The sequence below is a fragment of the Petromyzon marinus genome, chromosome 1 (assembly GCF_048934315.1).
Source record: "Petromyzon marinus isolate PM22_M1 ecotype Great Lakes invasive population chromosome 1, UKy_Petmar_22M1.pri1.0, whole genome shotgun sequence".
In the NCBI taxonomy this organism is placed as follows: domain Eukaryota; kingdom Metazoa; phylum Chordata; class Hyperoartia; order Petromyzontiformes; family Petromyzontidae; genus Petromyzon; species Petromyzon marinus.
In genome coordinates this window covers 17,444,595-17,469,704 of record NC_133667.1, presented here as the reverse complement: position 1 = coordinate 17,469,704, position 25,110 = coordinate 17,444,595, and the positions used below count along the sequence as shown (strand labels likewise).

Below are 25,110 nucleotides of genomic sequence, written 5' to 3'. Positions count from 1 at the left end.
TCGTGTACACGCACGTGTGTGTGTGTGTACATACCCATTACATTGTGTTCACGCACGTGTATACACAGTACATTGTGTACACGCACGTGTATACACAGTACATTGTGTACACGCACGTGTATACACAGTACATTGTGTACCTGTCACTACCCCCTTATCAGTGCCCTACCTTATCACAGACCAACTCAGACCTTATTGGTCACCCCGTGCCCCTTATAAATCTCAACGTCCATCCTACAAAGTCGCATCACAAGGGAGAAACACGAACACATACACAAAATGTTTTTAATTTGTGCCCGTATTGAAACGGCTGTGCGTCATACGGACCCCCGAAAACTCAATTTCCCTGTACAAGAATACGGGGTTAAACCGTATGGATTGACACGGCATGTCAATGTGTGTACGTGCAGGTGTGTATATAAACAGTACATTGTGTGTGCATGCACATGGACCGATGTACCCACACATTAGATGCGTGCGCGTTATTCCAAGCGTTTGATGAGGCTACACAGGGGGGGGGGCGGGGGCCGGATCTTTGACGATGACGATGGTGGTGGTGGTGGTGATGTCTCCCGTCTCGAATGTCCTCCGCCTCTTGTAACAACATCAGCGGTGACTGAGCAAGAGAAGGACACACTGAGCTCTTTGATCACAAACCCCCATCCCACCCTCCATGTCTCCTTGATAGGGCCGTTACATTCATCTCACGCTGATACTGCACGGAGACAGTCGACCAGCAAACATTAAAAAAACACATTCCTGAGGGGGGGCGGGGGCGGGGGCGGCTAATTTCTTTTTGGAAGACAATTTATATATTAATTAAACTTTTGACGTAGAAGTAAGAGATATGTTGCACACGTAGAAGAAGAGCCGATGATGCGGGGTTAGTGGTGAGTAGGAAACTGCCATGATTTGGACGAATAATATTCAAACAGGAGGAATCCGATGAGCTATAAAGCTCTCTTTTTTTTCACAGATGTCCAGTAAGGGGGCACGGAGCAAGAATATTACAACAACAAACAGTACAAAAACAACAGCACGACAGTAGCGCACACTACACTAAATTTAAACAATACACGTGTGTAGGATGGACTACGGCAGGAACATTTGAAGTGGAAGGCCTCTTCAACAGAGACCACGACGACACCATGAAGAGAGATCGGTGCCAGGCAAGATGTGACCCGCTCCTTGAGCGAAAGTTGGCAACTCTACAGGACAGAGAGAGGAAAGTGGAATTGTGGTGATGATGATGATGACCGAAAGCGTTTTTTGGTTTGGCCATGTTTGTTTGTCGTAGTACGGAGTTAGACTGATGGCCTTAATCTAAGTTGTCTTGTGGTTGTTGTTGTTGTTTGACTTGCATCCCACTGGGATTTTTGCACACAGCGTTGGTGGTGTACGGTGCTTTTTTCAGGAATATTTTTGCTGTTTTTTCCTGGATTCTCTGTTTGCACACAGGCACACAGTCACTTTAAGATGTTTTTCTTGTTCATGTTTTTGTGTTTTTGTTTGTTGCGGTTGCACCCGATTCAAGAGCCGAATGGCTCACGGGGCTATACCAAATAAATGAAGTGAAACTGAAAAAATTAAATGACCCCAAACTTAGCTCACACCAGACTTCAAAGTTACGTTTCGTAGCCAGTACAATACAACGATCCGTGTGAAAAAAATAAGAATATGTTTTACCCATTCTCATTTCTTGGGCTATTACCCATTCTGGCAAATAAAACAGGTGGTGTTAAGATTGTTCAAACAACAAAATAGCTGCTCAACCCTCACTGTAAACGCTCTGCGGCGTGCCAATTGTCTTTGTACTGCTCGCATCTCGGCTTTGTTCTCAGGTCTGACACTGGCGGTGAGACTGCGGACACAAAGGAAGCTGCTGCTGTCTCTCTCTGATGGAGGCCCAATCAGTCTCCAAGACTCTGCCTCGTATATTACCAGAGCCAATGTTTTGTTTGGCATGTTCAACACAACGGCTGCGTGTGCTGAATGTAAGCTCGATTGCTTGCACAAAGGTTTAATGTACTTGGTGTTTGGACATCTTAACGCCTGCTGTTTTATTGCCAGAAAGGGTAAACGCGTTGTATTCTTATTCTTGTTCATACTTTGACATTGACAATAAAGGTCCCATAATGCGACGATCCGTATTTGTGGTTTTATTTTTTTTATAGTGGGGGGGGGGGGGGGTTGGATCACGTGCAAAATGAAATGTTAAAATTATTGTCATGCACCCTCCACCACCTTGACAATATTGTCCCGTTCCCGCAGGTCGTATGATTAATGATGATTATTATTGAGACGTTATTACAACTAAACAATTTGGTCCCCCCCCCCCACCTATCCCTGGCCTTTCCTTAGCATGTTTGTTGTCCGCCGCCCCTAACCTACCCTACCCCCGTTTTCCCTCCCAATTTAAATCTTCACCTTCCCCCACTTGGCTGGTTCAGCAGCGGCGGTCAGGTTGGGGGGCCCCATCCGCACCCCCGCCGCCCCCCGCCCCCCGCCCCCCCGCCCCCCGCCGCCCCCAATTCCGCCTTCCTCCACTCCAAATTTTGTCCCGTTGCGTTCACGTCCCGAACGGATTAACCGCGGATTTTCTGTACCACCCCGCCCGCCCGCACGCCCTCCACACTGCCTCGGTTACCGGAGGAATTTCTCTGCGTGTCAGTATCTGGTGATGCGTTGGCGGTGCCACGCAAGCACAGATAACAACATTAAAAAAACACGCACACACTCTCTCAACACGGTCCGTACCAATGACACTGTCTTTCCTTAAAATAACAAAAAAATAGGCGACGTTTCGGGCAATAGCTCTTTCTCACAGCACACACAATCGCTGGTTTACATTGCAATCTTGACTTAAAGCTTTCGCGACTGCAGGAATTCATATTCTTGGGTCTTTCGGTAAAGTTCACGTAGGAAGAAAATAGATTAAATAATAGAGTACGACGTTTCGATTGCAACACAAGCAACCGTCAGGTGTCTGTCTGCGTGTCTCTGTGTTGTCTCTCTCTGCTTGTGTGTGTCTGTCTGTGTGTCTCCGTATCCGTGTTTTGTCTCTCTCTCAAATGTAGTTCTACCTGATGACGGTTGCTTGTGTTGCAATCGAAACGTGGTGCTCTATTATTTAATCTATTTTCTTCCTACGTGAACTTTACCGAAAGACCCAAAAGGTAATTCCTGCAGTCACGAAAGCTTCGAATCAAATATAATTAACATTGCAACGTTTGTGATTCGTAATTTTCAAAAATTGCGTTAGACCTCTCGCAATGATCTGGCCAAATGTTTTATTGTTATTGTAGTGAAGCCCTCCACCACACTATGATTGTTATTGCTGTTGTGAAGCCCTCCACCATCCTACAATTGTTGTTGTTGTGAAGCCCTCCACATCCTACAATTGTTGTTGTAGTGAAGCCCTCCACCACCCCACAATTGTTGTTGTAGTGAAGCCCTCCACCACCCTACAATTGTTGTTGTAGTGAAGCCCTCCACCACCCTACAATTGTTGTTGTAGTGAAGCCCTCCACCACCCTACAATTGTTGTTGTAGTGAAGCCCTCCACCACCCTACAATTGTTGTTGTAGTGAAGCCCTCAACCACCCTACAATTGTTGTTGTAGTGAAGCCCTCCACCACCCTACACACAGCCAAACGAACCGAATCGTCACGTCTGCGTGCGGTTAACGTGAAGAGTCATCGTCGAGTTGAAGAAAAATCATCGCAAGCAAATTTAGTAGCGATGAGAAACTCCCAACGACACGCAGGTCCCGACCCAGGGATTCAGATGAAACTTCTTTTCTTAAAAATTTACCGGTGAGCTGAAATTATTAATAATTGGCGCGTCGTTGAAAGCTTCGTACAAATGAACACGTGATATGTTTGAGCTATGTTGGGGGTGTGGTGGAGGGTTTCACAACATATTCCCGGCAATATCATTACGTTGCCAGAGACACATTAATTATGAATGATAGCAACAGCATTGGCTGCGGAACTCTAACATGGTAATTGTCTACATAGACTCGGCAAATACGGACCATTGTTTGCATACACGTTCAACATGTCTTGTGCCACGTGTCAGCGCGTGTATGCTGTGTATGTGCCAATTAATAAATCTGTATCAACTTGCCAAACAAGATGTTCCATCTCAAGGTCTTTTTTTCATCCGGATTAAGTATACAAAAATGACAAACTATGGGAATTTTCTTTTTATTGCACTTGTTGAAATTTCCCCTGCGATGGAGAATCTCATTTGCGAGGTGCGTCTGGAAGTAGCGCTGTCTAACACGTAGGCGTTCGTCACCAACAGCCTACGCTGTCCGGGTGGTGGCGGCTTTAACGACACATTTTATATCCACGCGATCTAACCAAACAAAAACAACTTTAATTGCAGTGTAGCGCTGCTCACACGGAGGGGGGTGGTGGGTGGCCAGTCCCATCCGCGGCCGCGTTTGTTTCCCTAGCACTGACGTTGTTACGCGCTGCACCAGGTACTCATTGAAGGCTGAACCGACCTAGAGGAGGCCCATGACCCGTTCAGATAATCATCACGGGTGTTGGCCGTGAGCGGGAATCAAACCGGGGTGGCCAGGTTCGTAGCACAACACGCTAACCGCTGCGCCACCGCTCCCCACACACACAGCCCCCCCCCCCGCCTCTCCGACACATCAACTATTGAAAAACCTCAATAAATACATCACGGGTCCCCCAATAAAAACACGGCCCCACCCCCAATAAAACATTCACAAGGGACCGGGCCCCCCACGAACTCCAATAAAACCAACAGAGGATGGGTTTATTGGTGATAGTGGGGGGCTCGGGGATGAGGAGTGGGTGGGGAGGGACGCACTGGGCTAGGAAACTCGGAGACACGGAGACGTGGGGGGACACTGGGACCTGGGATAAGGGAGACATGGGGACAGGGGAGACATGGGGACAAGGGAGACACGGGGGACAGGCGAGACACCGCGAGGACAAAGAGACGTTGGGAGACATGGAGAGAGGGCAGCAGGGCCAATGTTTGTGTGTTGACTATACTTCTATGGTTGTGTGTGTGTTGACTATACTTCTATGGTTGTGTGTGTGTTGACTATACTTCTCTGGTTGTGTGTGTGTTGACCATACTTGTATGGTTGTGTGTGTTGACCATACTTCTATGTTGTGTGTGTGTTGACCATACTTCTATGTTTGTGTGTGTGTGTTGACTATACTTCTATGTGTGTGTGTGTGTTGACTATACTTCTATGGTTGTGTGTGTGTTGACCATACTTCTATGTTGTGTGTGTGTTGACCATACTTCTATGGTTGTGTGTGTGTTGACTATACTTCTATGTGTGTGTTGACTATACTTCTATGGTTGTGTGTGTTGACCATACTTCTATGGTTGTGTGTGTGTTGACTATACTTCTATGTGTGTGTGTGTTGACTATACTTCTATGGTTGTGTGTGTTGACCATACTTCTATGTGTGTGTGTGTTGACCATACTTCTATGTTTGTGTGTGTGTTGACTATACTTCTATGGTTGTGTGTGTTGACTATACTTCTATGTGTGTGTGTGTGTTGACCATACTTCTATGGTTGTGTATGTTGACCATACTTCTATGGTTGTGTGTGTTGACTATACTTCTATGGTTGTGTGTGTGTTGACCATACTTCTCTGGTTGTGTGTGTGTTGACCATACTTCTCTGGTTGTGTGTGTGTTGACCATACTTCTATGTTGTGTGTGTGTTGACTATACTTCTATGTTGTGTGTGTGTTGACTATACTTCTATGGTTGTGTGTGTGTTGACCATACTTCTATGGTTGTGTGTGTGTTGACCATACTTCTATGTTGTGTGTGTGTTGACCATACTTCTATGGTTGTGTGTGTTGACCATACTTCTATGTTTGTGTGTGTGTTGACTATACTTCTATGTTTGTGTGTGTTGACCATACTTCTATGGTTGTGTGTGTTGACCATACTTCTATGTTTGTGTGTGTTGACCATACTTCTATGGTTGTGTGTGTGTTGACCATACTTCTATGTGTGTGTGTGTTGACTATACTTCTATGGTTGTGTGTGTTGACCATACTTCTATGGTTGTGTGTGTTGACCATACTTCTCTGTTTGTGTGTGTGTTGACTATACTTCTATGTTTGTGTGTGTGTTGACTATACTTCTATGGTTGTGTGTGTTGACCATACTTCTATGTGTGTGTGTGTGTTGACTATACTTCTATGGTTGTGTGTGTTGACTATACTTCTATGGTTGTGTGTGTTGACCATACTTCTATGGTTGTGTGTGTGTTGACCATACTTCTATGGTTGTGTGTGTGTGTTGACTATACTTCTATGTGTGTGTGTGTTGACTATACTTCTATGGTTGTGTGTGTGTTGACCATACTTCTATGGTTGTGTGTGTGTTGACTATACTTCTATGGTTGTGTGTGTGTTGACTATACTTCTATGGTTGTGTGTGTTGACCATACTTCTATGGTTGTGTGTGTGTTGACTATACTTCTATGTGTGTGTGTGTTGATTATACTTCTATGTGTGTGTGTTGACCATACTTCTGTGGTTGTGTGTGTTGACCATACCTATATGTTTGTGTATGTGTTGACCATACTTCTATGGTTGTGTGTGTGTTGACCATACTTCTATGTGTGTGTGTGTTGACCATACTTCTATGGTTGTGTGTGTTGACCATACTTCTATGTGTGTGTGTGTTGACCATACTTCTATGTTTGTGTGTGTGTTGGCCATACTTCTATGTGTGTGTGTGTGTTGACCATACTTCTATAGTTGTGTGTGTGTTGACTATACTTCTATGGTTGTGTGTGTTGACCATACTTCTATGGTTGTGTGTGTGTTGACCATACTTCTATGGTTGTGTGTGTGTTGACTATACTTATATGGTTGTGTGTGTTGACCATACTTCTATGGTTGTGTGTGTTGACCATACTTCTATGTTTGTGTGTGTGTTGACTATACCTCTATGTGTGTGTGTGTTGACTATACTTCTATGGTTGTGTGTGTGTGTTGACTATACTTCTATGTGTGTGTGTGTGTTGACCATACTTCTATGGTTGTGTGTGTGTTGACTATACTTCTATGTTTGTGTGTGTGTTGACTATACTTCTATGTGTGTGTGTGTGTTGACTATACTTCTATGTGTGTGTGTGTGTTGACCATACTTCTATGGTTGTGTGTGTGTTGACCATACTTCTATGTTTGTTTGTGTGTTGACCATACTTCTATGTTTGTTTGTGTGTTGACCATACTTCTATGGTTGTGTGTGTTGACCATACTTCTATGGTTGTGTGTGTTGACCATACTTCTATGTTGTGTGTGTGTTGACTATACTTCTATGTTGTGTGTGTGTTGACTATACTTCTATGTGTGTGTGTGTTGACTATACTTCTATGTTTGTGTGTGTGTGTGTTGACCATACTTCTATGGTTGTGTGTGTGTTGACCATACTTCTATGTTGTGTGTGTGTTGACCATACTTCTATGGTTGTGTGTGTGTTGACCATACTTCTATGTTGTGTGTGTGTGTTGACCATACTTCTATGGTTGTGTGTGTGTTGACCATACTTCTATGTTGTGTGTGTGTTGACCATACTTCTATGGTTGTGTGTGTGTTGACTATACTTATATGTGTGTGTTGACCATACTTCTATGTTGTGTGTGTGTTGACCATACTTCTATGTGGTGTGTGTGTTGACTATACTTCTATGGTTGTGTGTGTTGACCATACTTCTATGGTTGTGTGTGTTGACCATACTTCTATGGTTGTGTGTGTGTTGACCATACTTCTATGGTTGTGTGTGTGTTGACCATACTTCTATGTTTGTGTGTGTGTTGACTATACTTCTATGTGTGTGTGTGTGTGTTGACCATACTTCTATGGTTGTGTGTGTGTGTGTTGACTATACTTCTATGTGTGTGTGTGTGTGTTGACTATACTTCTATGTGTGTGTGTGTGTGTTGACCATACTTCTATGGTTGTGTGTGTGTTGACCATACTTCTATGGTTGTGTGTGTGTGTCACCATACTTCTATGGTTGTGTGTGTGTGTTGACCATACTTCTATAGTTGTGTGTGTTGACTATACTCCACTATGTGCTTCTATGGGGTTTCCTGCGTGGGTCTATGAGGCTATGTTGTGAGTCTCAATGTGACCCGATATATATTCACATACATGCAGCTCAGTGGGGCATTACCTGGTGAAATAAAACATCAAAATGGTTTACAGTCTTACCTGCGGTACTCAATCAGTGCCTCTGACGTGGCCATTATGAGCTGGCACTGTGATTGCGGATGGAGGGGTGGGTAGGGGGGGATCTCAAATCGCTTCCTCCTCCTCCTCCTCCCGGTGCCAACTTGAGGCAGAGGAAACGGCAACTCGATTCAAAGACAAAGTCAGGAACTCATCGCGTGCCAGCGGCGGGGCAGGGCGAGGGGCAGGGCTGCGTGAGGGGAGAGTCATGGGCATGGGTAGGGTAGTCGTGAGGGTATGGGTAGGGTAGTCGTGAGGGTATGGGTAGGGTAGTTGTGAGGTATGGGTAGGGTAGTTGTGAGGTATGGGTAGGGTAGTTGTGAGGGCATGGGCAGAGTAGTTGTGAGGGTATGGGCAGGGTAGTTGTGAGGGTATGGGCAGGGTAGTTGTGAGGGTATGGGCAGGGTAGTTGTGAGGGTATGGGTAGGGTAGTTGTGAGGGTATGGGCAGGGTAGTTGTGAGGGTATGGGTAGGGTAGTCGTGAGGGTATGGGCATGGTAGTCGTGAGGGCATGGGCAGGGTAGTTGTGAGGGTATGGGCAGGGTAGTTGTGAGGGTATGGGTAGGGTAGTTGTGAGGGTATGGGCATGGTAGTCGTGAGGGTATGGGCAGGGTAGTTGTGAGGGTATGGGTAGGGTAGTTGTGAGGGTATGGGCATGGTAGTCGTGAGGCATGGGCAGGGTAGTTGTGAGGGTATGGGCAGGGTAGTCGTGAGGGTATGGGTAGGGTAGTTGTGAGGGTATGGGCATGGTAGTCGTGAGGGTATGGGCAGGGTAGTCGTGAGGGTATGGGCAGGGTAGTCGTGAGGGTATGGGCAGGGTAGTCGTGAGGGTATGGGCAGGGTAGTCGTGAGGGTATGGGTAGGGTAGTTGTGAGGGTATGGGCAGGGTAGTTGTGAGGGTATGGGTAGGGTAGTTGTGAGGTATGGGCAGGGCAGTTGTGAGGTATGGGCAGGGTAGTTGTGAGGTATGGGCAGGGTAGTTGTGAGGTATGGGCAGGGTAGTTGTGAGGGTATGGGTAGGGCAGTCGTGAGGTATGGGTAGGGTAGTCGTGAGGGTATGGGTAGGGTAGTCGTGAGGGTATGGGTAGGGCAGTCGTGAGGTATGGGTAGGGTAGTTGTGAGGGTATGGGCAGGGTAGTTGTGAGGGTATGGGTAGGGTAGTTGTGAGGTATGGGTAGGGTAGTTGTGAGGTATGGGTAGGGTAGTTGTGAGGGTATGGGCAGGGTAGTTGTGAGGGTATGGGTAGGGTAGTCGTGAGGGTATGGGTAGGGTAGTCGTGAGGGTATGGGTAGGGTAGTCGTGAGGGTATGGGTAGGGCAGTCGTGAGGTATGGGTAGGGTAGTCGTGAGGGTATGGGTAGGGTAGTTGTGAGGGTATGGGTAGGGTAGTTGTGAGGGTATGGGCATGGTAGTCGTGAGGCATGGGCAGGGTAGTTGTGAGGGTATGGGCATGGTAGTCGTGAGGCATGGGCAGGGTAGTTGTGAGGGTATGGGTAGGGCCGCGTGAGGGGAAGGGCATGAGCAGGGCTGTGTGAGGGGGCATGGGCAAGAGCGTGAAGAGTTGTAATCCCTCGTGTAACGCAGTGCAGTAGATGCGACTCGGCACCGCGCAGTACCGAGTCGCATCTACGACTCACTGAGACGGGGGAACGCCGACACCGCCACGTGCTGCGCCATTCCAAAATGTGACCTTTTTGCCAGTATCCGCGTTAGAACGGTGCGCATACCAAGTTATAACGGTGCACGTTCCACGTTATAACGGTGCACTTTGGGGCCGTCCATAAATTACGTCACGCACCTGGGTGGGGGGGGGGGTCAGACATTTGTGACGATTCTAGATTTAAAGCTTTCGTGACTGCAAGGATCCATACTCTTTGGTTCTATTCGGTAAAGTGACGTAGGTAAAAAATAAAACAACAAAAATCACGACGTTTCGGCCACAACACAAGCAGCCTTCATCAGGCGAAGGGATCAGGCTCTCTCGAGGACAGCGCTGGAGTGGAACACAGCCACGCTCATACCACGACCTTTAAGCTGTGTGTGAGCAAACAAGGTGCCTTGACAAAGGAATTAGCATAAAAAATTAGCATTTGATTGGCCGACTTAGCATAGAGGTGGTGTACATGCGGGTGCACATGCCGGTTGGCACGGGGGGGGGGAGGGAGAGTTTACCTATTGATGGTGTGAAAAGGGAATTTTTAAGAGCTGCGAAAGTTTGGGGTACCACTACTTGAAAAATATACTGTACCATTGAAAATTAGTTTAGTGTTTGGTTTGATTTAGAACATCTTTCCAATGGTTGCTTAATTTGAAACCATCTTCTCGGTTGAAATTTTAAGCAACCATTGGAAAGATGTTCTAAATCAAACCAAACATTAAACTAATTTTCAATCGTACAGTATATTTTTCAAGTAGTGGCACCCCAAACTTTCGCAGCTCTTAAAAATTCCCTTTTCACACCATCAATAGGTAAACTCCCTCTCCCCCCCGCGCCAAACGGCATGTGCACCCGCACGTACACCACCTCTATGCTAAGTCGGCCAATCAAATGCTATTTTTTATGCTAATTCCTTTGTCAAGGCACCTTGTTTCCTCGCACACAGCTTAAAGGTCGCGGTCTGAGCGTGGCTGTGTTTCACTCCAGCGCTGTCCTCGAGACAGCCTGATCCCTTCACCTGATGAAGGCCGCTTGTGTTGTGGCCGAAACGTCGTGATTTTTTGTTGTTTTATTATTTACCTACGTGACTTTACCGAATAGAACCAAAGAGTATTTGTGACGATGTGTGACGAGGGGGAAGGGGGGGGGTTTGAGAAATGTGACGTCACATCAAAATGCGCAACTTTCAATAAATTTAGACAGCACGTTCTACTTAATTAAGTAGACTTTTTAATAAATGTTTTCTCCTACAACATCAGAGTGCAGCGGCACATTAAATACGCACTACAATGACAATAGTGTAAAGCGATTTTAAGCATGTTTTTTTGGGGGGGGAGGGGGGTATTTGAGGGGGGGGGTCTGACTTTTTGTGACGCCGTGTGACGAAGGGGGGGGGGGAGGTAAAAAATCACCCAAAATCGCATGACGTCATTTATGGACGGCCCCTTTCCCGCGCGTTAGAACGGCGCGCTTCCCCGCGTGGAGTGAACGGTGTCCCCCGATGGAAGACGAAGTAGCGCGCTCCGGCGAAGCCGCGCTGTCGCGTGGACACCGGTGCCCGTCGGGAAATGACTCTCTGCAGGTGCAGCGATGCATTCATTCGTCGCCGACTTTCTGTCGCGTGAGCTGGGCACGCTGTTTCCCAGAAAGTTGTAGTGTTATTTGTATTAGTAGTATTATTTGTATTATTTTTACCCCCCACCCTCCCCGCCCCGGTCTGAGTCGTGACGCGAGAAAGTCACGAAATCACGCGGTTAGCGCGATTATTTTTTCGCTCCCCCCTCCTCCTCCTCCTCCTCCCCCCACGTGGAACCGGGGTTCGTTTGCGTTGTCGTCATCGTCGTTTTGAGAAGTTGGTTCTCAGAGTCCGGTTCCAGGGGGGGTGATCCCGAGACGAGCCTACGAGGCTGGGCTGTGATGCAATCGGAGGTTGATCGGGAAATAATGGCAGCGTTTCAGAGCACCTATTGTTTCAGGCAGGAAATTAATATTTGACGTATGATATTTAATAAATTAAAATGTACGTTAGGTAAACTATCCTAATCCTAATATAGACGTGCAAACTCCTAACAAACAAAAACGCCTTAAAGGTGAGATTTAAAAAAATAATGATGTTTTGTTGCGTTGCGGTCATGTGAATGACGTTGTACGAGTGGTATTTAGAGAGAGAGGTGGACGCGTTTTGTCACCAGGGGTGGTGAGTGGTGAATGGTGGTGGGGGGCGCTGTGTAGGGGGGGGTGGGTCCGTGGAAATGTTTTGCATCGGCCGATTGGGTTTCATAGTTTCATTTATTTGGTATAGCCCTGTGAGCCATTCGGCTCTTGAATCGGGTGCAACCGAAACAAACAAAAACACAAAAACATGAACAAGAAAACATCTTAAAGTGACTATGTGACTGTGCAAACAGAAAATCCAGGAAAAAAACATCAAAATATTCCTGAAATAGCACCGTACACCAACGCAGTGTGCAAAAATCCCAGTAGGATGCAAGTCAAACAACATCAACAAGAAAACTTAGATTAAGGCCATCAGTCTAACTCCGTACTACAATAAACAAAAACATGGCCAAACCAAAACACTTTTAGAAATCACCAAAATAAAGCCATAAATGCAATGTAACAGTGATCATAGGAACTGACCGAATTTTTAACAATACACTACATAAATAACATGTAACACCAAACCCTAGAGCCATAGCTGGCTGCATGAGTCACTCCACAAACAACAGGAGTATCACATTTTTCAATGCACCTTTACGATCAGCACACTAAATCAAAATACAGATAATACTTTGCAGCGGTCATCCGGAGCGAAACATTTAATTTTATTTTAGGCCACTGAATAGCAGTGGCAGCTAGGGGTGTACAACTCCCCAAACAAAGTTTGACAAACGTCGCTCCTAGAGCCCCCCAAACGGGGGGCAGCTTTATAATAGAGGGGGATTTTTTTAGAGGGGGATTTTTTTTAGAGAGGGGGGGAGGCCGGATCGCGTAAATATAAATGTCGTCAAACCCGCCGCCACCCGACACAGCCCATTAGTCAGGGTTTGTCACGTAAACAAAACATGGCAATTGTTTGCCATCGCTTTTACTCTAACTTCTGCTTCAGTCTCAACAACTTCTATAAAGTCTTGCTGGCAAGAGCTTCTCTTCACGAGGCAGCAGACATCGCTGCTATCGAGATGTTCACCTGAAGACGGGCGCTTGTGTTGCGTTCGAAACGTCGTGATTCATTTTGTTTTATTTCTACCCACGTGACTTTACCGAAAGAAAACAACGAGTTGTGGATTTATTGCAGTCACGAAAGCTTCAAATCAAGATTGGCACATTTATATTTACGCGATCTAACACCCCCCCCCGCCCCCCCGAGTTTATTATGGATGATATTGGTCACGAAAGCCTCGGTGGACAGCTCCTGGAAACCGAGAACCGTGCGTCTCGTGGAAGTGGTGAATGGTCGCGTTCGCTACCGCGCGTGTTGTGTGTACAAGCGTGTTGTGTACTCGTCACTGCCGAGCGCGTTCACTCCTTGGATGTAAAAGAGGGGTGGGGAACCTTCTTTCTGCCAAGGGCCATTTGGATATTTACATAACATCATTCGCGGGCCAAACAAAATAATCAACTTAAAAATTAGCCCGTTATATTTGGTCAAACATTTAATGAACTCGCCCCTAATGCGATGGCTGGAACTGCTTCTCTTTGGTGAGGCGTGGTGATGATGTTAGCTGGTATTGATGATGTTAGCTGGTATTGACGATGTTAGCTGGTATTGACGATGCTAGCTGGTATTGATGATGTTAGCTGGTATTGATGATGTTAGCTGGTATTGATGATGTTAGCTGGTATTGATGATGTTAGCTGGTATTGATGATGTTAGCTGGTATTGACGATGTTAGCTGGTATTGATGATGTTAGCTGGTATTGACGATGTTAGCTGGTATGGACGATGTTAGCTGGTATTGATGATGTTAGCTGGTATTGATGATGTTAGCTGGTATTGACGATGTTAGCTGGTATTGATGATGTTAGCTGGTATTGACGATGTTAGCTGGTATGGACGATGTTAGCTGGTATTGATGATGTTAGCTGGTATTGATGATGTTAGCTGGTATTGATGATGTTAGCTGGTATTGATGTTAGCTGGTATTGATTATGTTAGCTGGTATTGATGATATTAGCTGGTATTGATTATGTTAGCTGGTATTGATGATATTAGCTGGTATTGATGATGTTAGCTGGTATTGATGATGTTAGCTGGTATTGACGATGTTGCTACTCGCAACTGCTTTTCCAGGTTTACTCTCCTAGATTTGTTGAATTTCGAGTCCCGCCTGCGGTTGCCTTGGCAGGGCCAGAGACCAAAATTATTTCGCGGGCCTCAAAACGGCCCGCTGGCCGGACGTTCTCCACTTGTAAACAAAGGTGAGCGAGAACACATCCGCCGTCAGTCATCGCGTCACAGAGCGAGCACAACAAACCATCAAGGCGATCCATGTCAAAGGAGGGACCTTACCGCCTGCACAAAGGCCGGACGTATTAAACAATAAGAGGGCCTCGTTACTAAGCAAGGCTCGCTAAGTAAACACGTGTGTATTCGTCGGCACGAAGTGAGTGGTCATTGCAGAGTCGCTTCGACTCGTCAACAAAATCCACGTTTCAATCCCCTGCTGTAGTTCTGCCGGGGGAAGGGGGGGGGGCTTGCCCAGTGGAAGCTGCCCCTGTGCGGCTCAAGGGGATGGATCGGAGCGGCGAGTGTTGATTAAGCGCGCCCCAAAGACAAAGATTCCCCGTGTAGCCTTTACAGACTGTAGGGGCAAGTGCTGTTAGCGAGCATCTATGAAGGCCGGAACGGTACACGAGGGGGTGGGTGGCCAGCACCACGCCCGACCGCCTTTGTCTCCCCAGTGGCGATGATTACTACACCGCACCAGGTACCAATTTAAGGCTGAGTCGACATAGGGGAGGCCCAGGACCGGTTCAGATAATCGTCACTGGTGTTGGCCGTGAGCGGGAAACGATCTCGTGTGGCATGGGGTTCGTAGCGCAGCGTAGCGCTAACCACTACACCACCACACTTCCGCCACCACCACCACCAACCCACACTAACCACCGCGGTGAAGTATGGTCAAACAACGCCCGCTATCGACACGGCGTGGCGGAGGCCTTCATCCAGCAGTGGATTGGCAAACTGCCAAAATGACAATCGTGTTATTGTCATTATCGTTATTTTAAGTTTGTAACTTAGCAGTTACCAACATTTTTACTTTTAAAGGGGGGCCGAAGTAACGAGAATAGCCAGCCTTTTGTTGTCGAATTCCGGTATATATTAAAACAGCCCATGGAATTTCGCTGTGGGTCCTGAATGCGTCAATGACGCCACGAACGTGGTGCTTTGTCAAGAGCCGCACGCGGTTCGGAGCTGCAGGTTGCCAAGCCCTGCTCTATGCGATTCCATTTCAGATTTATATCGCGCCCTTCATAACATATTTCCCGATGTGGGTGGGGGGGGGGTAGAGGGGGGGGGGTCAGCCCCCACCAGCCACCCCCCCCCCCCGCCACCTCCTCCAGCCCCCTGCCAACAAGGATCGCGAATCGTCTCCGCCGCGCGAAGTCGAGCGGTGCCCAATGAGCTCAGCGCTTTCGATCGTCTCGATCACCGGGGGGAATGCTGCTGTTTCCTGCACGTGGGCCACATCTTTTTCGCTTAATCACCCGTGACCAATCGCCCGGTCCGGTCACTCTCGCTCGATAATAATCGCGTGATCCGGAACCAATCATCGGGCGTCATCTGAGCCGCGCGGTTTTTTCTTTGAGTCGATGTCTCTCGTCGTGCGTGCGTGAGGGTCCAGGGATTCTTCCCGTATGTACATATTCAGTGGCGAGATGTTAACAACCTCGCGTGGTATGCGTTGGAGGCCGTGGGTTCGAGCCCGATTGCGAACCTGACGCCTGTTTATTTGGAGTTTGCATGTTCTTTCCGTGGTCGGGTGCATTTTTTCCTCGGGATCCCACTACACTATTTAGAAACACGCGCTTAGAGTCTTCTTTGGTTCTTTCGGTAAAGTCACGTAGAATGAGAATAAACTAATCAATTGATCAAATAAAATAACACAATAAAATTCTCACGACGTTTCGGCCACAACACAAGCGGCCTTCTTCAGGTGAAAGGAACAGGACGACAGGAACAGGCCTGTCGTCTCGACAGGTCTGTTCCTTTCACCTGAAGAAGGCCACTTGTGTTGTGGCCGAAACGTCGTGAGAATGTTATTGTGTTATTTTATTTTATTTATTTAATATTTTATTCTCATTCTACGTGACTTTACCGAAAGAACCAAAGAATATGAATCCTTGCAGTCACGAAAGCTTTAAATCGAAATTTACGCACTTAGAGTATTTGTGCTGCTAGAAATGTCCACACGATGATGATGGTGCGCCACTTCGTTGAGCTATCGTGCATGATGGCCAGGTCGCTTCTGAAAAAGAGCTACATTGCTCAGTGGGCCTTACCTGGTAAAATAAAATAAAAATTGTTTAGTTTATGTATGTTGAACTTCTTAGCACCGTACGTAGCCAACCGTGCTAATCGGAGGTGCGGGGGAAGGACAACAAACTAAACACTAAAAAGCGGTCCTAAAGAAAGTGAGTTTTTATTTATTTAAAAGCGCGCAGCTCCAGTGGCTTCCTAATATTGCAAGGCAAGAGAGCATTCCAGACGGCCGCAGAAGCGCATCTGAAAGGGCTGATGATGCCCATGCGAGGTTGACCAGTGGCGTACGCGTGATGATGTTGATGCTTCCTCGACGCAATCGGCAAGGTAAGTGTCGTGGCACATTTGTGGCGAGCGCTTTGTGTGTAGTGAGCGCGAGCTTACGGTGCGTCCGTGCGTGTTCCCCGCGAAAACAACAACAACAACACCACGTTGCTTCATGCCCTCTTGGACACAAGTCTGGTTCAATAAAGGACGCCGATCAACAGAGGTAGTGCGTGTCGATGGAATCTCACGGGGTTCGATAAAGCGAAGGCAGTCACAAGAGACTACGGCCTGTCGGAAAGGGCGCCTCGCCTGGTGCAACAAAGGAAGTTCGTCACAAGAGATGCGCAAACCGCAGCGGCCAAGCATCCCAGCGCAGGACCCTCCAGTGAAATAAGCCTCGAGACTCAGCGAGGCTGTCGCGTCTCATTGCCATCGATTGTGGTGGAGGCCGTCATTGATGAGACACGCAGGTTGTCAACGTCACCAGCACGCGGAGCCAAAGAAAGCTCAAAAACGACGTGGGCGATGATGATGATGATGACGATCACGACGATGATGATGATGATGATGAAGAGGAGGATGAGGAGGAGGAGCGAGAAGCAGGAAAATCCAGAATATTGATCGCATTCCGTGATGTCACCTTGTGCGGCATCACCACATCCAGGCGACCCACCCCTCCTCATATTCACCACCACACCCACCTAGTGACCCACCTCACCCCTCCCCAGTGACGATAAGCGTTGGCCATTGTGTGCAAATGCTTTGCCCGGAATCGAAGTTTGGAAATATATATATACACACACATATAATAATGAATAATAATAATGATAACAACAGTGCTTAATTTTTCCAGGAGAGCCCCACTAAGTCGCACGGATTAGTCAGGAGGGTACCGCTACATTGGAATGTTTCGCCAATTCCATTTTGTCATCACGGACCCCCCATCACATCCCCCATTACATCCCCCATTACACCCCCCATTACATCCCCATCACATCCCCCATCACACCCCCATCACATCCCCCATTACATCCCCCATCACACCCCCATCACATCCCCCATTACATCCCCCATCACATCCCCCATTACATCCCCCATCACTGCCCCCATTACATCCCCCATCACCGCCCCCATCACTGCCCCATCACTGCCCCGAACACTGCCCCATCACTGCCCCCATCACCGCCCCCATCACTGCCCCATCACTGCCCCATCACTGCCCCCATCACTGCCCCCATCACTGCCCCCATTACTGCCCCGTCACTGCCCCCATCACTGCCCCATCACTGCCCCCATCACTGCCCCCATCACTGCCCCCATCACTGCCCCATCACTGCCCCATCACTGCCCCCATCACTGCCCCATCACTCCCCCATCACTGCCCCCATCACTGCCCCATCACATCCCCCATCACTGCCCCCATCACCGCCCCCATCACTGCCCCATCACTGCCCCATCACTGCCCCATCACTGCCCCCATCACTGCCCCCATCATTGCCCCATCACATCCCACATCATTCCCCCATCACTGCCCCCATCACTGCCCCATCACTGCCCCCATCACTGCCCCCATCACTGCCCCCATCACTGCCCCCATCACCGCCCCCATCACTGCCCCATCACATCCCCCATCACTGCCCCCATCACCGCCCCCATCACTGCCCCATCACTGCCCCCATCACTGCCCCCATCACCGCCCCCATCACTGCCCCATCACTGCCCCCATCACTGCCCCCATCACTGCCCCATCACATCCCCCATCACATCCCCCATCACTGCCCCCATCACTGCCCCCATCACTGCCCCATCACTGCCCCCGTTCCCCGCGTGGCTCTCGCCCAGGTCGCGTTTCCCCACGTCGCTACTGAGGCTCGCCTTTGTCCTCCAATAAATTATACTGCGCTCTGATTTCAGTTTGATAAGCTAGGAATCCCGTTACTACTCACGCATCACTCACCAGCTTCCTCACCTATCACACCACTCACCTATCACCACTCACCATTCTCGCCAGCCAGCACTCACAGCTCGCATTACCGCTCACCACCCTCCTGATCCCCTCACCAACCTCCTCACTCCCCCGCTCATCACCCTCTTCACCCTGCCTCGTGACGTCCACGGCTTTACCAGTGAACTTGAGTTCACCTGGTGAGTGGGGTGAGTTCAGCTCGTGACGTTAGTTCAGGGGGTGAGAAGGTGAAGTTGAGAAGGTGAGGTGGTGAGGTGACAGGGTGAGGTTGAGAGGGTGAGGTGGTGAGGGTGAGGTGAGAGGGTGAGGTGAGAGGGTGAGGTTGAGAGGGTGAGGTGAGAGGGTGAGGTGAGAGGGTGAGGTGAGAGGGTGAGGTTGAGAGGGTGAGTTGGTGAGGGTGAGAGGGTGAGGTGAGAGGGTGAGGTTGAGAGGGTGAGGTGAGAGGGTGAGGTGAGAGGGTGAGGTGGTCAGATTGAGAGGGTGAGGTGAGAGGGTGAGGTGAGAGTGTGAGGTTGAGAGGGTGAGGTGAGAGGGTGAGGTGGTGAGGTGAGGTGAGAGGGTGAGGTGAGAGGGTGAGGTGACAGGGTGAGGTTGAGAGGGTGAGTTGGTGAGGGTGAGAGGGTGAGGTGACAGGGTGAGGTTGAGAGGGTGAGGTGACAGGGTGAGGTGGTGAGGTTGAGAGAGTGAGGTTGAGAGAGTGAGGTGGAGAGGGTGAGGGGAGAAGGTGAGGTGAGAGGGTGAGGTGAGAGGGTGAGGTGAGAGGGTGAGGTGAGAGGGTGAGGTGAGAGGGTGAGATGGTGAGGGTGAGGTGAGAGGGTGAGGTGAGAGGGTGAGGTGAGAGGGTGAGGTGAGAGGGTGAGGTGAGAGGGGGAGGTGAGAGGGTGAGGTGAGAGGGTGAGGTTGAGAGGGTGAGGTGAGAGGGTGAGGTGAGAGGGTGAGGTGAGAGGGTGAGGTGAGAGGGTGAGGTGAGAGGGTGAGGTGAGAAGGTGAGGTTGAGAGGGTGAGGTGAGAGGGTGAGAGGTTGAGGTGAGGTGGTGAGGTGAGAGGGTGAGGTGAGAGGGTGAGAGGGTGAGGTGGTGAGGTTGAGAGAGTGAGGTGAGAGGGTGAGGTGAGGTGGTGAGGTGAGAGGGTGAGGTTGAGAGGGTGAGGTGAGAGGGTGAGGTGAGAGGGTGAGAGGTTGAGGTGAGGTGGTGAGGTGAGAGGGTGAGGTGACACGTTTTGTGTACGTGACAACCGTTCGCTAATTGGCTGTGTCGGGTGGTGGCGGGTTTAACGACACATTTATATTAACGCGATCTAACCCCCTCCCCCTTCTCTCTATTTAGGATAATATTGATCGCGACAGCCCAACTTCTACTCCGTGTTAAACGATCCATGCAGCATGCTACACCTTGAGTGACGTTGCACAAAAATGTATCCCTTGGTGCCGATTGAAATGAGTCAATCATATTAAAGATGAGTCAGGGTTGCCCGTATCTCGCCTCCCATTGTTATTCTTGGAGTCAAACTCAAATGGCCCGGCATACTTAGCAGGGCAAAGCGAAACCCGCCCTTGACACACACACACGCACTACAAAGACAAAGATTCCCCGCGTTATAGCCTGTAACAGACTGTTGGGGCAAGTGCTGTTAGCGAGCACCTACGAAGGTCGGCACGGCACACGAGGGGGTGGGTGGCCAGCACCACGCCCGGCCGCCTTTGTCTCCCCAGTGGCGATGTTTACTACACATCGCACCAGGTACTTGATTACCTGGACCGGTTCATGATAATCGTCACTGGGCAGCGAAGTGTAGCACTAACCGCTACACTACGGCTCCTCGACACTGAAACATGTTTTTGAATAAACCAACCAACAGTATATATACATACATGCATACACACATTCACACGAGCCCTGGGTCTGATTATGTTTTTTTGGGATGCCATAACGAACGTATAAGGTTAATAATTGCCACGATGTCAGACACCAGTGCCAAATGAGATCGTGGACTCAAGGTTGAGTTCCCCTCTCTCTGAGAGGGTTCATAATGGGGCGTTGCTGGTTCATAATGGTCATGTCAGAGACACTGAAACAATGCTATCTTTAGTTAAAGGTTCAAACCCAGGATCTTCACGTGTCTCTCTGAGAGAATTAATAATGGCCTCGTCAGAGACACTGAACCAATGATACAGGTATCTTGAATTCAAGATTTTAAACCCAGGATCTCTCAGATAATTCATCATGGCCACCACCAATTAAGATCCCTTGATTTGAATCCGGATTTCATTTGTTATCCATCCGTCCGTGCAGAAGGCGGACTGTGGTAGGTCCCGTGATGGATGATGGTGGATGTCTCAGACCGGTCACCCATGCCTGCACATTGTTACTCTATAAAAAAACAAATCAACGTGCATCAGTCATAGGGAAATTATTTACGCGGCCAAACCGCAGCCACTCACCTCGCGTCTTGCATGGGTGAGACTCCTAGCCCAGTTTGCACAGAGCACCTGAACTCGGGAATTTCCAGTATTGCCTTATTGACAGCACAGCGACACAGCAACATTCATCATCACCAGCCAGATACCTATGTGTGTGTGTATGTGTGTTGAACTTCTTTCGCACCGTACGTAGCCAACCGTGTAAATCGGAGGCGCGGGGAAAGGACAGTTCAGTTCAGTTTATTTTGGTATAGCCTTGTGAGCCATTCGACTCTTGAATCGGGTGCAACCACAACAAACAAAAAATCAAAAACACGAACAAGAAAAACATCTTAAAGTGACTGTGTGTTGACTGTGCAAACAGAAAATCCATGGAAAAAAACAGCAAAAATATTCCTGAAAAAAGCACCGTACACCAACGCTGTGTGCAAAAAATCCCAACAACAACAACAACCACAAAAACTTAGATTTAGGCCATCAGTCTAACTCCATACTACAACAAAACAAACATGTCCAAACCAAAAAACGTTTTCTAAATCACCAAAAAATAAAGCCATAATTGCAACGTAACACACAAAGCAGTTATCAAAAAAATTTGCATAGCTCCAGTAGCTCCCTCATATCGGAAGAGAGCGTTCCAGACGGCCGCATTGCCAATCCACTGCTAGATGAAGGCCTACCCAAGGCACCTCTCGCGATCCTGCGATGTACACAGCCACCCAGCACTTGCACAGAGAGTTGATTTAACCGCTCCATCTCCTTGGCGATGACTCTTCCCATCATCATCATCCAACCGCCGGGGTCGATACAATACATCCCACTTTGTGGAAAGACAGTCGACGACAGATGAGTGGTTGTCCTGTGGATTGACCCGCTCCCGCCATAGGAATGTGGATTTTCCACCAGTGGATCGAGGGCTGCAAACGGGAGATGAGAACCAATGGATCAATGCTCAATCGAGTGGCATACCACCGTGAATTTTGTTTGGACTTTCACCGGCAATTCGCCTCCTCCTCCTCCTCCTTCCAAGTATCTGCCCCGACGCATATGAAACAAAACAAAAACGCGTACGATATAGCGTATCGTACGATATATCGTATATCGTATCATACGATATATCGTATCATGCGATATATCGTATCATGCGATATATCGTATCAGACGATATATCGTATCATACGATATATCTTATCGTGCGATATATTGTATCGTGCAATATATCGTATCATATATCGTTGTGTGCACTATATCGTATATATTGTATCGTGCAATATAGCGCACGGTATATCGTATTGCGCGATATATCGTATCGTGCAATGCATCGTATCGTGTAATGTATCTTGCGATACATCGTTTTGTGGAGGATATATCGCGATATATCGCGAGGCGCGATATATCGCGATATATCGTCCCCCCAGTAGGCGGAAGCGCCTTCGAGGTGGCTGGCGCGCGGGGCACGCTGGGAGACCGGAAACGCGTGGGTGTCGCCCTTGAGCTCGCTTGTCCCCGTCATGGCCGCGTCCGTCTCGTCGTCTCTGCGGCTGCTGCTCATCGGCGGCGGCCGCCGCGCCCTGAGCCCGCGGCTCCCCCTCGGGGCCCGAGCCCCGCGGTGGACGGGACCCGCGGGGAGCCGCGGCTACGCGGAGCCGGCGCCCGCGAGCGCGTCCGGCATGGCGCTGACGTTCGCGTCCCCGTACCAGGTGTGGGCCTCCACCCGCAAGGAAACTCGCACGACACTCCGAGCACTCCCATGACACTCACGACTTGCACAGCGACACTCGCAACACTCACGACTTGCACAGCGGCACTCGCAACACTCACGACTTGCACAGCGACACTCGCACGACACTTATCCCACCGCCCACCGCGCACTCTCTCAATTTCGCCGATACTCTGTCCACCCATCTGAGGGTCTCAGGGTCTCAGTGTCCGGAGGTCTCCCCCGTCACAATGCATCATCATCATCATCGTTGTCTTCGTGTCTCAATATCCCCATGCCCGAGTTGCTGGTCTCCCAGTGTCCGTGTTGCCGCACGTCTCTGGCTTCCAGTCTTCTTGCCTCTCTCCGTCTCCCTCTCCCTGTTTGCGGCTCTCTCTCTCTGTCACAAAGATAATTCCTGACGCTCAGGGAGCCCGTTGCAGTGGCTGCGTGTAACATCCCCGTGACGACACCGCCGCTAGACCCGCACGCCCATGCGTGCGACCTCTTGCCCTTGGCATGTTAATTTCTTGGCATTTGCCATTTAACTCTTCAACGATGCAGCCACTCTGTCTTTTCAGGTTTACCCTCACTTAGCCCTCCGCCAGGACCTCACATTCTGCAAGCCCTTCCCGCGTTTCACGCGCGTCCGTGCCTTTTACCCCCCCCGCCCCCGTGTCACCTTGCCCACAGTCTGTGACCTCATGCCTCCCTTGACCCCGTTCGTCTCGTGCCCATTGTCTCCACGGTCCGTGACCCCCTACGTCCCCTGTGTGTCATGTGCCTTGTCTCTGCGCAACCTGTCTCTCCTGTCCCTGTGAGATGTCTCCCTTAAAATGACATTTGTCCCGTGTCCTGAGTGTCCCTGTGACCCGTGTCCTAATGCCCCCACATGTCTTGTGAAACAAACAAAAAAACCTCTGTTGAACTTCTTTCCCACAGTACGTAGCCAATCGTGCTAATCCGAGGTGCTGTCTCTTTGTGTCCCCATTACCTGTTTATCTTGTATTCCATGTCCCTGTGCCTCTTGTATCCTCTGCACCACGTCTCTGTGCAGGTGTTTTTCAATGGCGGAGGTGTGCGCCAGGTGGACGTGCCCACGCTCACGGGCATGTTCGGGATCCTGCCCAACCACGTGCCCACGCTCGCCGTGTTGCGCCCTGGTCTTGTCACCGTCTTCAAGGACGACGGCACCAACGCAAAGTTCTTTGGTGCGTGGCCCTCCCCATCCCACGGTTGTGGTCGTAGTGATATTGACTGGTGGTGGTGGCGTCCGTGGTTCGTGCTGTGCTATGTGATTTGTGTGGTGGTATCGTGATGGTTGTGGCGGCGACAGCGGTGATAATGGTGACCAATAGTGGTGTTGCGGCTCGTGCCATGATGCGTGGTGCATGACTGGTGCTGTGGTGGTAACGTAGATGACCACTGCGAGAGGCGGTTGTGGCGGGTTTGTGGTTCGTGCCGTGACGCGTGGCGCGTGGTCTTCCCGCAGTGAGCAGCGGCTCCCTCACGGTGAACGCCGACTCCTCCGTGCAGCTGCTGGCGGAGGAGGCGGTGCCGATCGAGCACTTGGACTTGCAGGTAACCCCCCTGTGACACCCGCCCGTCATACCTGTCCGCCATAAACTCAGGTGACTGCGTGTGTACGTGACAGTGCACGTGTAACACTGTGCGACTATGCTTAGGTGACTATGTGTACATGTCTAAATGACTGCGTGTACAGAACGCCGCATGTACACAGGGGGCACGTGCGGAAATTCTGCGTCACCGCGTGACACGGTGTACGTGTGGCTGTGCGCATGACCGCGTACGTGACGTAGCGTGTACGTGTAACCGCGTACGTGACACCGTGTGCGGCTCCAATGTACAGGAGGCACGTGCACAACTGGCGCGAGCCCAGAGTGAGCTGTCGGCAGCGACGGGGGAGATTCCCCGGGCGGAGGCGCTCATCGCCGTGGAGACGAGCGAGGCGCTCGTCAAGGCGCTGGAGTAGAGCAGCTCCAGTCGTCTGGCCTGCTCGCCCACCCCATGATCACCCATCGTCGTCACACCCACACCTGGGTCTCGCCCCCACTAGTGACCCCTGCAGTGACCCACCTGCCGCCCCCGCCCGCCTCCCCACGCGCGTCTGTGTACGGGTGAAGCACTAATAAAAGGGTTTATTTAAAACACAGCCCTCGCAATCCTAACTTCCTGTCTCTCATTTGCCAGCGTGGAAGCTTGCTGCGTGCACGTCTGTGCGTGTGTGTGTTCCTTGGGAGAAGCGGTTGTGTTGCAGACAGCGCGCTGCACTACGAACCTGGCGCCCTGGGTTCGATTCCCAGTGGCGATTATCTGAACCGGTCCTGGGCCTCCC

The 25,110-nt window shown here is 49.6% G+C and overlaps 1 protein-coding gene across 1 annotated transcript; it reads left to right on the top strand.

The window, feature by feature from the left end:
* Positions 1-22,517: 22,517 nt before the first annotated feature.
* ATP5F1D (ATP synthase F1 subunit delta) lies at positions 22,518-24,927 on the top strand. The gene is made up of 4 exons (XM_032959470.2): positions 22,518-22,755; positions 23,812-23,965; positions 24,247-24,335; positions 24,625-24,927. The coding sequence occupies exons 1-4, from the start codon at positions 22,567-22,569 to the stop codon at positions 24,745-24,747; spliced, it is 555 nt and encodes a 184-aa protein (XP_032815361.2). The 5' UTR covers positions 22,518-22,566; the 3' UTR covers positions 24,748-24,927.
* Positions 24,928-25,110: the final 183 nt, after the last annotated feature.

Excerpts from the sequence above, each read along its gene's own strand:
- ATP5F1D (XM_032959470.2), top strand. The coding sequence starts at position 22,567 with ATGGCCGCGTCCGTCTCGTCGTCTCTGCGGCTGCTGCTCATCGGCGGC. Across the intron at positions 22,756-23,811 it reads CGTTCGCGTCCCCGTACCAG|GTGTTTTTCAATGGCGGAGG; the intron begins GTGTGGGCCTCC and ends GTCTCTGTGCAG. Across the intron at positions 23,966-24,246 it reads CACCAACGCAAAGTTCTTTG|TGAGCAGCGGCTCCCTCACG; the intron begins GTGCGTGGCCCT and ends GTCTTCCCGCAG.